We start from the raw sequence: 14685 nt of genomic DNA on the forward strand, positions 1-14685 counted from the left end.
TTTTTGACAAAATAATAAATTTTTTTATTATTATTTCTCTTTAAAATTAATTTTTCTCAACTTTTTTTTGTTAAAAAAATTCAATTTTTTCACCAATATTTTTTATTAAAATATTAATTTTTTGATAAAATAATATACTTTTTTTACCAATATTTTCGTTTAAAATATAAGAGTTTTGCTTGTAATAAAAAAATACAGAAAAAATTAAAAGAAAAGAAAAAAGAATGCTGTCACCTACCTGCTAAAAAGCGCGGCTGTATTGATTATCGACAAATGTTAATAATAATCTGTAATAGATTGGAATTAATGAAAACATTAAATCTTTATAATTATTTAACAATATTGATGATGCGAATGCTCCATGAAGTTCGCGGAGCATTTGTGGAACAAGTGATTGAGATTGAAATTCTGTCTAAAATGTATAAAAAATCATGAAATAGATAGTACAATTATACTATCTATTTCGTCATTTTTTATACATTTTAGGCAGAATTTCAATCTCAATCACTTGTTCCACGAATGCTCCGCGAACTGCATGGAGCATTCGCATCATACAATCCGCCAGGGGGACATCATCTGATAATTTATGAAAACTTTGTTTTTAATTAAAAATAATTTTTTAATCAGAAAGATTGAAAATTTTTAATGTAAGTTCAGAACTTTCTGAGGGGAGTTTGAACCCCCAAACTCTCCCTTGCGCACGGAACGGCTAGGAACTGTTTAATTAAATGAAACGATGGACCTAAGAAGTAAATAGACCCAGCACCAAGCTGCGGGCCCTAGACTTGCATAGGTAAGGAGGGAATAGTTCTGTGCGTATGAATTGGAGGAAATTCGGTGATTGGTTGAACCGTGCGTCATGTATTGCAGACGACGCAAACTAGAAAGCGACTGTTTGTTGACATGTGCCTTCGAGTGTGCCTTGCAATTCCAAGTTGTGCGTTCCTTTAGAATATTAAAATAATTTAAGAAATAGTGAAAAAATATGAAAAATGTAATAATGAAACGTGTGAAAGTTCTCGAACCATTAAAAAAGATGGTAAATTACTGATCACCATTTTTTAAAGCTATTAATTAAATTATTGGTATTAATATTAATAGTTGATTATAATTATTTGTAATTTATTTATAATTTATTCGGCTTAATATACTTTTTTATTACATTATTTTATATTTACAATATATCTATTATATATTAAACATTTACAGAAAAATATTAATAAATTAATCAAAAAAAATTAAAATATTAATCAATTTTGTGGACAAAACTATAGAAATAGTATTCTTTAGATTGGAATTTACCAATTTTTTGTAAATTACTTTTTTAATTATGTTTCTCTTTTTAAATTACGCACAACAGCGCAAGCGTACTAACCCGCAATCAACGCACTTTCACCAAAGCTTCACCCTTTACTGAAGATCAGATCCCAGTAAAAAAAGTTGGATAGAATGATACGGTATTCCATATAGCAGCACAGTAGCTTGAATATAGAATTTGACTTTTTCCATATAGAACCGTTTGGTGCTATATGGAATTACAAGAAGGTCCTATATGGACAACTTTTATGGCTAGTTTAGATAAGAAATACAACTTAAAAGGACACAATCATTAATGCAGTGTGATTAATTTATTATATTAAGACAAATATTACAAACGAAATGCAAATTTTTTTTAAAAAAAGTAAATATTTCTTTGTCTATATTTGACAGTAGAAATGAGTAACTGTATTTTCCATTTCCAACAGTAAGTCGCTCTTCTTTATCGACAGTGGATATAAAATTTAACGCACAAAAATGTGATTTATGTAGTCAGTGTACAATAGAATGCGTTTTTTTAACAGTAAACGAAATTAAATTTTTTTAAATTAAAGTAGAGCAGCAAATGTAAGTAATTTATACACCGACTTTACAAATCACATTTATGCGCGTTAAATTTTATAACCACTGTCGATAGAGAGGAGCGACTTACCGTCGAAAAGGGAAAATACAGTTACTCATTTCCACTGACAAATATAAACTAAGAAACAGTTACTTTTTTTTATAAAATTTGCATTTCGTATATAATATTAGTTTTAATACAATAAATTAATCACCCTGAATTTATGACTTCTTCTTCTAAAGGTTCTATATTGAAAAAGTCAAATTCCATATTCAAACTACTGTGCTACTATATGGAATACCGTATCGTGCTATCCAACTTTTTTTTACTGGGCTTTACCCCCCTCGTCTAAAATAAGACTTTGAGCTGGGTCCATTTACTTCCTACGTCCATGAATGAGACGAAAACGTGCTTTTTCCCCACTGTGCGTCCTCAAAAATAATGTTGAAATAAGTTTAAAATGTAAAATTTTGCTGTGCATTTATCATATACTTTCGTGGCAGTGAGAAAAATTTAAGATGTCTAAACATTGGAACTTTAACTTTTTTTAAATAGATTATTCATGTACTACAATTATTTCAAATTTAAATGAAATATAAAAACGGGAAAATGTATTGGATGTTTATCTTTCATGTGTTTTTAAGTGAGATAGTATTTCGAACCGAAATTTTAAGCAATGAATATTTTTAATAGTGTTGCAATATTTCTAAGAACTTAGGAAATATTTTATATATTTTACACATAATTTTTCAAACGAAGTCGAGATATATCAGAATTTTTTTTATTTGAGTTTCAGTATGGTATATCTTGAGATTTTATGAGAGCAGATCGACCAAATTCGAAAAGCGACGGATCTGTGTATATTGGTTCACTGGGATCAATATTACTTCGTTGACTTGATTGATTTTCTTCTGAAGTTCTTCTTTGAGACATTATACTGCTTATAGCTCTGAAAAAAATTGCCAGATATAGTAGTGTTAATACTCAACTTTAATGATTATTAAAGAAATTAATTTTTGTATAGGTTAAAAGAATCAATTGTTTGAGGTCAACAATTATTGTAGGTAATAAATGGATATCCAAACAGTTAATTTATGCAATATGTTTGATAATTTAGACAATAATTACACAGGTACACTACAAATCCTTTTTTATTTATTTATTTTTATTTATTAACATTATTTTATTATTATTAATGCCGACGTATTAGGCTCAGGTCTTGAAAGGGCGCATAATTTATAAATAAATAATAAATGTAAAAAATTTTTGTCTTAAAAATAAAAATAATTACTAGGTTATGACTTATTTTTTTAGAATTCTACTTAATTTTAATTACCAGCAGGGCGACAGATACTACACACCTCCGAAGATTTAATAAAAATTTATTTTCAATGTTCACAGTATTTACAATAAAAATTATGTAAGGTTATGTAAATATTTAAATGTTCGCACTTGAGCAAATGTTTAGCGCAAGACTTGAGTGAAGCTTTAAATCAAATATTCGTTAAAGTTTTGGCTCGAAACTTGAGTGAAGCTTTAAATTAAATATTTGTTAAATGTTCGGCTCGAAACTTGATTGAAGCTTAAAAATAAATATTCGTTAAATGTTCGCCCAGTTAGCTGGGCTTTAAAATTATCTAAGTAAAGTATTACAGTATAGGGCCATCTATAAACTACGTTACCAATTTTACATTCTTTTTGGTATATATATGGTATATATAATAGAGGAGAAGATCGCTTTAATTCCGGAGGATAATAGAACAATTTTTAGGAGTAATATTTCAGGAAAATTGAATGATTTTTTAAAAATGAAAATTAAAAAGAGTCAATTATCCGACATAGAAATTTTGGGTAATAAAACTAAAAAATTCTTAAAAGAAAATAATGATATTGTAGTTTCAAAAGCGGACAAAGGCAATGTCACAGTATGTTTGGATAAAAAAGCATATATTGATGGTTGCATGAATCTTTTAAATGACCAAGACACCTATTGTAAATTAAAAAAGGACCCAACGAATGTTATTCAGAGAAATTTGAATGCAAAAATTGGTAACCTTTTGTTAAAGGGGTATATAAACTGTCCAACAGCAAAGTTTCTTAAAAGTTACAATTCAATCGCGCCTAAGTTTTATGGGTTACCAAAAATTCATAAAGATGGCATCCCCATGAGACCGGTAACATCTTTCTGTGGGTCTCCACTAGCTGCCTTGTCTAAATTTATTAGTGTCCCTATACAAAAAGTAATTAGAAATACCGATTCTTTTGTGAAAAATAGTTGGGATTTTGTTGAAAAAATTAAAGATTTTCACATTCCGAATAACTATAGATTAATTTCGTTAGACGTAAAATCTCTTTTTACGAATATTCCGAAAGAACTGGTTTCGAAATGTTTAAAGTTAAAATGGAAAAATATCAGGGATCATACCAAAATTTCTGTAAAAGAATTTTTAGAATTGGTCGAATTTTGTATGGATAGTTCTTATTGTCTGTTCCAGAATAATTTTTTTAAACAGATTTTTGGTACCCCTATGGGGTCACCTCTTTCTGGTGCTATCGCGGACTTAGTTATGGAAAAGTTTGAACAAGAAATTTTATTATCATTAGATTTTGAATATATTTTTTATTTCCGTTATGTTGATGATGTGATCATGTGTATTCCAGAAGAATCCATCGACATAATACTTGAAATTTTTAATTCTTATCATCCAAGAATTCAGTTTACTATTGAAAAAGAATCAAATAATTCTATTAGTTTTTTAGACGTTTTAATTATTAGAGAAAATAACAAACTTATTACAAATTGGCATAGAAAACCAACTTTTTCAGGACGATACGTGAATTTTAATTCCGAAATTTGTATTAAGGATAAAATTTCTATAATTTACGGTTTAGTTGATAGAGCTATTAAATTATCAGATGAAAGATTTCATGATGAGAATTTGAGGTTGATCCTTGATATTTTGAGAAAAAACAATTTTCCGTTAAAATTTGTTAAAAAATATATGAAACTGAGATATGATTCTATATTTGGTGTAGGCAATCGTGTCCCGGTTTTAAGAGATTTTACTTCGGAGAAAATGATTGTTTTGCCTTATTGTAGTGATCTATCCCGGTTTCTAAAGAATGTTTACAATGAATTTGGTATTAGAGTGATTTTCACGTATAATAAAGATCCTTATGGTTGCTTTAGTAAAAACAAGGATGCTACACCTTTCGAACTCCGTTCGCATGTGGTGTACAGTATTCCGTGTGAGTGTCGATGTGTATATATTGGTCACACCGAGAGATACATAAAGGATAGAATGAAAGAACACGAGAGAGACTGCAAGCGAGATGAAAGAAAATCAGCCCTTGTAAAACACTCCCATGAGATGGACCACTTTTTTAATTTTAAAGACGTTAAAATTTTAGGAACAGAAAGATATTACTTTCGAAGAATTTTTAAAGAAATGTTTCAAATAGTTAAAAATAATAATTCAGTTAACTTAAGAACAGATACAAATGCTCTTAATGATATTTACAGAACTTTAATTTTAAACACTAATAAAATTAATTTTTAATTTTGAATTATCCACCTCATGGAGAGAAAGCAATCTACTATATCGACATTATATAACTTTCAAAATCGTAATCTTAGTTTGCGTTTTCATATCAATAAACATGTGACTTTTAAAAAAACGGGGAAGGTTTCTCCTCCCCTTATTGTTAATTAAAAATTTAAATATATAGTCAATGTTTTTAATTTTATATTATTTGAAGGATTTTTTAAATTTTATGTGTGTTATGACTTATAATTATATATTAAAGATAGGAAAGTTTCAACACGTGATTGGTGAGTTTTGAGGTTAACTTCTTATGATATTGTATGGAAGTGTGACATGTATATTTATATTTTGTATACATTTTCAGATTTAACTCTGAAGAGGCTCCGCGTTGTGGAGCGAAAGCTTAGAAAAATTAAATAAATGATTTTTTGAAAATGATCAGAAGAAAAACACCTTTTTTAACATCTTTTTACTACAACTGAGTCAAACTGATCAACAATCTTACATCCTTTATATTTATTAATTAATTAATATCTCGAAAATAACAAAAAAGGACATCTCAATATTTTTTGTGGTGAAAAAACACATTTTTAGCTTTCAAAAAAAAAATAAATAAAAAAAATAAAAAGGACCGAAGTTAAAAAAAAATTTGAAAAAATGTTTAATTTTCAAAAAAAGTGTCAAAATTTGAATTTTTTAAAAAAAGTTTTGCACCATTCGAAAGAGCAGGAAAAAACCTTTCGAAAACATATGGGACAAATTTTTCTTCTTTTTTTTGTTTAAAAGTTACAAGTCTTCAAAAATTCACTGTTTAAATTTTTCAAAAAAATTCAACCCCCTCCACAGTGGTGCAAATCTGAAAATTGAGTTTCAAAAAGGTCTACAGGCTTTATTTTTCAACCGATTTTATTATTTTTTTTAACCCTCGGAGCACATACTGGGTCACACAGACCCTGTCATTAATTTCAATGAAGTGTAATTTGAAAAGTCGGCAATACAACACGAACCTAAGGCCATATAGTGGTAACTAACTAATAAGGAATAATAAGTAACATGATAATCCAAAGAAAATAATAAAATACTAGTAAATATGTTATTAAAAAAGTATAGTTTTAAAAAGTTGTGTCGAAAATCACATTTTTATCGTCTTAAAAGTTACCTTCGTTAAACTACAAAATAAATACCTTTTTTAAAAAATAAGGTGGTATTTTTTCCCTTATTCTAACACACTTCGAGAATATAAATCTCAATTTTTAGCTTAAAATATTAAAAATTACAAAAGTTACATTTTTTTTTAAATTCAATTTTTTCTTTTTAATTAGTTAACTTCACGAATTTTTTTTCAATATGCAAATAATTTAATAATATTTCTAAACTGCATATTCTTATTTTACAAGGTTCAATGAATAAAAAAATATTTTTTTTGTGTTGATCAGTCCAATAGTTCAAAAATGGGGGAGTTTTGTAAAGTAAGCAGGGTCACAGCGACCCAGACTGTGCTACTTGTTCGAAAAAAGAGGTGTGTGCTCCGAGGGTTAAATTGAAGCTTTTAACATTTAGAAGAGCTTTGTCGATACCTTTGATATAATTGAATATTATATATTAAAAAGTAGTGAAAATAATTGTTGTAGTACCCCTTAAACAAAAAAAAATTGTAGAGATAAAATTTTAAAAATTATAAACAAATAAAGTTAACAAACAATGAAAGTTACAACAAATTGTAAATTCAGATAATTTCTTCGATGAATTTTGATGAAATTCATTACTTGGGGGTTTTTGGGGTCGCTGATTACGAACCCGATGTCGGTTTTTTAAAATTCAAAATGGCAGATCCAATATGGCGGACGACTTTTTGAAAAATCGATCCAAGTCGCATGAAAATCGTTACTTGGGGGGTTTTTGGGGTCGCTCATTGTGAATCCGATGGCGGTTTTTCAAAATTCAAAATGGCGGATCTAATATGGTGGATGGTTTATTAAAAAATCTATCCAATATGCCTGATAAAAGTTACTCGGGGGGTTTTTTGGCGTCGCTGATTACGAATACGACGTCAAATTTTCAAAATCTAAGGTAAAGAATACAACATAAATACATAAAAATGAACCAATACAACATACAATCAAAGTTTTTTAAGTTTAGATATGTACAGCACAGTTCATTAATCTTAGTTTAGAATTTGGAAAAACCGACATCGGATTCGTAATCAACGACAGTTTTTGAGAAAACCGAACAATACTTCGTGGTTACATTACTCACCCCTAGGGCTAAACTATGTGCAAGTAACAGCCCTATGCGATTAACTTTTTTTTCATTTAGTTCGCTACAGGAATTTTACCCCATATATATTTTTGGTATATACCCTCCGAGACCGGAACCGAGGTCCTGTCAATAAAGAGAACAAAGAAACAGGAGTTGCTTCTTGTTCTCCGGAGAAACCAGGGGTTGACATGTTTCGGAAGAAAGTTGACTCATGTCCTTAAATAAAAGGCGGGAATCATTCCTATTATGATAAATAGGTCATTTGAGATCAGTGATCTCGAGGAGACCACGAGGACAGCGACGTCGTCAAGGCGGTCCGCCAAAATTAGGCTAGGACAGATACGAAAGTGTCCTATCAACTCATCACCTTGCGCTCTGGGGAAAACTAGCAATAGTTAAGCTCCTCGAAGCAAACGCGGATGCGCTGCTAAAAACGGCCAAGGTAAATTTCACGATTAGGAGCATATGTTTTTCTATTTAAAAAATGTTCATTTTTAGAAAATTTACCGTTTTGATTCTATATAAATATTAAAATTTGTACGTATGTATATGGTTGGTTACAGATATAGTTTATAGTTGAAAATAAAACTTTTTAATTGTAAGTATGTAGGTAACTAATCTTTTTTTTGAATAGCAAGCAATAAACCACCCTTATCAAATCATTCACAACAATACGACCCACATTAATGAGGTCTGTTTTTTGAAAAAATTTGATTTTCTTTGAATAATAAAGCAATAAACCACCCGTATTTAACCCTTACAACAATAGGGATTGTATTAATGAGGGTCGGTTTAGGAGAAAATTTTATTTTTTAAATAATAAATATTAAGAAAAAGTTTTCTTCTCGCTCTGATGAAGAAGAATCAAATTAATTTCATCTTATCTACTGAAATAACAATGATTTTCCTTCCCACTCTATCTATAAATAATTACATAAGAATTTCCTTTCCCTACCCAAGGGAATTTTACATTGAAAGTTTACGTTTTTCTATTTCGCTTTATCTATAAAATGTTAAAATAAGTTTATCCTTCTTGCTTCGAAAACGCTTTTTCTTCTCGCTCTCTCTATAGATAAACAGGTAAGATTTTTTTTTTCTCATATCCTTTGCATATCTACTCTTTTCATAAGAAGGAATACGGCCTAGGGTCCAAGTGGATACTTGCTTTAGGTGCCTTTGCTACGGACATGTGGCTAAGTCCTGCAAAGATCCCGACAGGAGCAATGCATGTTGGAGGTATGGTTCTTCCGACTTTTCCCACAAGGAATGTAAAAGCCCGTATAAGTGCTTAACTTGTGCGGATAAAGGTGGGAAGGAAACAAACCACACCCCAGGATCTTGATCCTGCCCAATCTATAGGGAGGAACTTCGTAAGCTGAAATCAAATTAAGTTTTCTCCAGGTCAACCTTAGAAGAGGCAGCGTCGCATAAGGGCGCTAGAACAAGAAAAGACGGATCAGTATGCTGGATGCGGATCAGTGACAAGCCGTACACTCACACATCGAAGTGAGCCAATCGTAATGAAGCATACTGCTCCGTCTTTTCTTGTGCGAGCGCCCTAAGACCTCCTGATGCAGACTGCCAGGGAGAGAGGAGCTGATATACTGATCATGAGCGAACAGTATAAGAAGCAAGCATTCTCAAACTGGTTTCAGGATGCATCCGGAAGGTCAGGCATGGTGATATGCAATCCGGAACTCACCATCGGTGAATGCCTGGAGACTAAAGATGGTTTCGTTTGGGTAGAGGCATACCTGTAAACAGCTGCTACTTCTCCTCAAACGATTCCATCCGAAAGTTCGACGCCGAGATTCGTTTTCTTGAAGAAAGTTTTAGGACATTTGACGGGGATGTCTTCATTGCGGACGACTTCAATAATAAATCCCGGAATGGGGGGAGACCCGCCTAGATAGGAGGGGGATCTTGGTTGCCAACATGGTCTCTGCAAATGACCTGGTAAAGATAAACCGAGGTCGGGAGCTTACATTTAGGCGAGGGGAATCAGAGAGAGAATATTAAAGTACAAAAAAGCAGAAAATGTCCCTCCTGGAACCCTGTCCCTTCCTCGTAGGCAGCTTTATAGTGCTGACCATTTTCGAACTTCCTAAAATCAACTATTTTAATAAATTTTTAATTAATATAGTTATATTTCGACATGAGGAACAAATGTCCGGATGTATGTGTGTGTATGGCACCGCTTCTTGTGTACAAATTATCTCAAACAAATGTTGACGGATCGCCCTGAAATTTTGCATGCTAATTCTACTTACTAATACCAAAAATCGGACGCAAGGATTTCCTAAAATATCCACACAATTTTTTTTGGGACCATTTTTTCAAAAAGTCAAAAATACATTTTTTGATAAGTAAGCTTTTTATTATAAAAATTTCACTTTATTTATTTTAAAAACGTATTCTTTGCGTTAAAACGAATTTTTTAACCTATATTAAGTTCATATTTTACCTAAATTTATAGATGAAATCATTATTTTTTAAAAAACTTTAAATTTTTTGATTTTGTTAAGGGTTAGGGAAGCATATGAATTGGGATTAAATTATGATGAGTTAAGACGCGGAAAACATAAGATTCAATGGGAAACTGAAAAATCCTCAACACTGTAAAACGAAAGGTATTAATTTAATACCTACTTTAGGTACTAAATTGTTATTTGTTTCTATTTTGATACCTAAAATCGATACTATTTTAGTACTTTCTTTTTACAGTGCAAATTCAGAGTCAGTATTAAAAAAAGGATGAAAAAAATTCGAAAGAAATTAAGAAACAGAAAAATTTAAGAATGAAGAAAAACTTCACCAAGAAATGCGAAATTGAAATAAATTAAATGTATTAAAAAAATTTTTTTTAATGTAAGTTAAATTAAATATTTTCTGCGAGGAAGCATAATGTTCGTGAAATGCAATGAAAATGGATCCAAAATCGGGTTGTGGGATTTTTTTCTTAATGTATTAAGTAATTATATTATCTAAGAATTAAAGTACATGTATTTTTAGGGTCGCTGACCAAAAATTTGATGTCGAATTTACAATTTGTCAGTTGACAACTGTCAAAGAAACTGCCAACTTTGCTAAAAAGTAATATGGTTTTATAAGAATGATTGTAAATATGTTTTTAGGGTTTCTGACCACAAATTTTATGTCATATTAACAATTTGGCAGTTGACAGCTTTCAAATCAACTGACAACTTTGCTAAAAAGTAATTTGGTTTACGAAAATGAAAATTAAAGTTTTTTTAGTGTCGTTGGGCACGAATTTGAAGTCAAATTAATAATTTGACAGTTGTCAATTTTTAAAAGAGAACTGAAAATGTGGTAGAAAATTTACAACTGCCGACAACAAAATAAATGCATCAGGAAGCACAGGGAAATATGACTTAGTCATTTAAAATTCTATGATTGAACATGTTGAGAAGTCTCTAGCAAAGCATACGAGATGATCTGTCAACAACTATAAATAATTTTAATATCAGAACCTTTCTTCTGCTTAAGTCACTTAAAAGTATCCACATATATGTCTATAGACGCACGATGCCCATGTTTTATTTCCTATACTACCGACGCAACGAAACGTTTCCCCGCAGACTGTTCTACACTCCTTGAAAGCTCACGAGATACTCTGTCGACAGCCATAATTAGTTTTAATTTCAGACCTTATCTTCTGCTTAAGTCACTCAAAAGTATCAACATATGTGTCTATAGAAGTATAATGCCCATGTTTCATTTCCTATTAACGACACAACTAAACGTTTCCTCGCAGACTGTTCTACACTCCTTGAAAGCTCATAAGATACTCTGTGTACAGTCAGAATTGGTTCTAATATCAGAACTTATCTTCTGCTTTAGTCACTCAAAAGTATTTAGATATGTATCTATAGAAGTACAATACCCATATTTCATTTCTTATTAGCGACGCAACTAAACGTTTCCTGATGGATTTTTCCATGCCTTTTGAAAGCTAATGAGACGCTTTACTTACAAATATAAATGGTTTTAAGATTGGAACACAATTTTATTTATGTTCCCATCATTCTAGAAAACTTAAATGAGATGTATATCTTGGTAGACTCCTTTCAATATTTCTCTATTCCTCGCTTCTTACCGAGAATATTGATAGTAAACTCTATTACATGGAAATTAATAAAAACATTATATTTTGTAAGCTTGGTAGTCCTTTCGTTTATAAAAATTTTCAAAATGGCGAAAACAAATTTTTCTCTATATAGAAACATGTCATATGAGTTCCTGATCAATTATCCGGATGTATGTGTGTATATGTTGTGTGGACCCCTTTTTTTGTAAACATGATAACTTTAACAGGTTTTAATGAATTTGGGTAAAATTTGGTAGGCTTATTTATCACATTAATATCTCAAAATGGAAGAAAGGATTTTAAAAAATCCCCAAAAAAATATTTATCGTCTTTTTTCCAAAAATTTTTTTTTATTCGAAAAAATTTTTAAATAACAAAATTTAAGGTGATATATAATAAAATCGTATTCCCTACGTCAAGACGAATCGATTGGTATATATAAAGTATAGATGTATTTTAAATTTAAAGAATTAATGAAAGTTAAAATATCAAAAATTCACATTTTAGCTGAAAAATTTTGTATTCTCAAATGTTCATATTATTATATTATTTATGTATGTTTATTTCAATGCTAAGAGCAGGTCAAAGTCGATGCGATGTCTCCATTTAAGTTCTATGTAAAAATTGTTTCGACTTTGACCTGCCCTTAATGCTTTCTCCACGAGGAAGTAAATTTTTTTGCTGATCGCAAAGAGGAAGCAAAATGTTCATGTAATGAACATCTAAATGTACTAAATTTCAAACTCTACCTCGTGTTCCACGAATGCTCCATGACTTTGGTGGAACATTCGCATCATGCAATCCGCCAGGGCTATCAGTTCCCCAAGATTTTTCCACACGGGAGGGTTTTTCATGTAGTTTTCAATACCAACAATTTTTTTTCAAAATTAATCCTTATTTTTAATTTTGAACCTCTTATCCCCACTAAATTTTTTTTTGGAAAACTGAGATTTTTTCCAATGAAACTGTCAGAAATTGTGCCACCTCTGCTTTTTTGATGGCTATGAGACGGTTTAAATCTTCAAAAATATTGAAATTAAAATTTTTTCCATTTAATTTTCTAACAGCTGATAAAATTTTGAAAGAAATGACACCTTGACAAAGAGAATATGTTAATTTTTAAATTAGATGTCTAAGAAAAACCCAATTTTTAATGTTTTTGCAATTTTTTTTATTTCTCTGTCAAAAAATATTTTGAAAGATTAAAAGGAGGATTTCAACTAAAATAGCAATCAATTTTATAATTATTAATAAAATGTAAACTTTATATGGGCAAATCCACGAAAATTTTAACTTTTAAGAAAAAAAAATTTCTGTTTTTAATTTGCAGGCACATTGAGTTTTAAGTACATTTTAACACTACAAATTCATATGCGTGATTCATTTTTAGCTCACGCCGTGAATGTTTAACTCTTTAAACTCTTTAACGTTAATAAATTACATATAAAATTGAAAAATTCAACATTTTTTTATTTTTGATATCGGAGTGGTTTCCAAAGTATTTTCGTCCTCTGAACACGATTCTGGCACCCAAATTTGCTTAGCACGTCATGATTTTGAGAAAAGAGGGGGTAAAGACTCCAAAAAAGTGTTTTCAGCATATTCTTAACTTAATAAAATTTATTTCACTCAAAATCCTTAAGCGGCGTTTTTGTGTTCAAATAAATGTATGAAAATGTTTCGATCACACCGTAGATTGACCTGTTTAAAGCAAAAATGCGGTTGTGCCTTTCAAAAATGTATAAATTTAAATTAAATCTCGATTTTTATTATCATCTTTAAATTGTTGCCATAGGAATACAGTTAGAGGCACATCAATGAAAAAGGTCTTAAAATTTTTGTTTTTTCATCGCCTTTTAAGAAATGCATTGAACTTTTATTTTTATCCAACGCCGTAATAGATATTTTCATAAGAAGACGTTCAATTGAATTTTTTTAAAAAGTGCTATCACTCAATCAAACCTTCGTATTTTTAGTTTTAGTGGTGGCACACTAATGAGATAGTGAAAATTTTTTGACAAAATATGTCTGTTAGATATTTTTATAGTAGCTGAAGTGATATTTTACACGCCGCAAAAATAAAAACGTTAAGAATATAAACTTTTCAAGAAATTCAAATTAAATTTAAGCATTTTTTCACTTTTTAACTTATAAAACTAATTGTCAAATAAATATTTTGTTCTAATACTGTACATAAATGTTCCTTTGTATATAATTTAGCGAAAAAAAATGATACCCAAAGTTTTAATTAAAAATAATTCAGATTTTTAAGTGTTCGATTCGAGAATCACCAAAGTTAAAAGTTTCGTGGATTTGCCCATATACATCAATCGATTCATTTACATGCCAGGAATACAATTTTGAGAAGAATTAATTAAAATTTCTATTTAAGAAAAAGTAATTTCAAAAAATGCAAAAAACAATTTTTTTCAAAAATTAAAAAAATTATTTAATCTATAGATTTCAATAAAATATGAACTTTATTTAGGTTAATATATTCGTTTTAATGCAGGAAATAAGTTTTTTTACCAAACAAAATTAAATTTACACAGAAAAAAATATTTTGAAAAATTTTTTTTCCAAATTTTGAAAAAATAGTAAAAAAAAATGTTGTGAATATATTTGTGTCGTAAATTATATTGTGTCAGATTTTAAGTATTAATGATTACAATGAGCATACAAAATTTCAGGACAATCTGTTAAAACATTAGAGATAATAACATTGAGATAATTTGTACACAATATTTTGTGACATACACACCCACATACACACACATACATATATACACTCATACACACATACAACTAGAAATTTGCTCAGAACTTTATATATTAATTCTGGATAAAAATGAGTCCATATGACCCAATTTTAAAACATCGAAAATCGTCACAAA

The 14685-nt window shown here is 29.8% G+C and overlaps 1 protein-coding gene across 3 annotated transcripts in view; it reads right to left on the bottom strand.

Moving 5' to 3' along the window:
• Positions 1–1240: 1240 nt before the first annotated feature.
• LOC127287511 (uncharacterized) overlaps positions 1241–14685 on the bottom strand; it is a 404468-nt gene continuing 391023 nt past the window's right edge. For all 3 annotated transcript variants that reach the window (XM_051314503.1, XM_051314508.1, XM_051314514.1), the window contains one exon: positions 1241–2828. In XM_051314503.1, the coding sequence (XP_051170460.1) occupies positions 2672–2828 (157 nt within the window). In that variant the 3' untranslated portion in view covers positions 1241–2671. The remainder of the gene's footprint in view (positions 2829–14685) is intronic.

Source organism: Leptopilina boulardi, unplaced genomic scaffold, assembly GCF_019393585.1.
Source record: "Leptopilina boulardi isolate dan_hultmark-lab unplaced genomic scaffold, ZJU_Lbou_2.1 LbouV2_122, whole genome shotgun sequence".
NCBI classification, from domain to species: Eukaryota; Metazoa; Arthropoda; class Insecta; order Hymenoptera; family Figitidae; genus Leptopilina; species Leptopilina boulardi.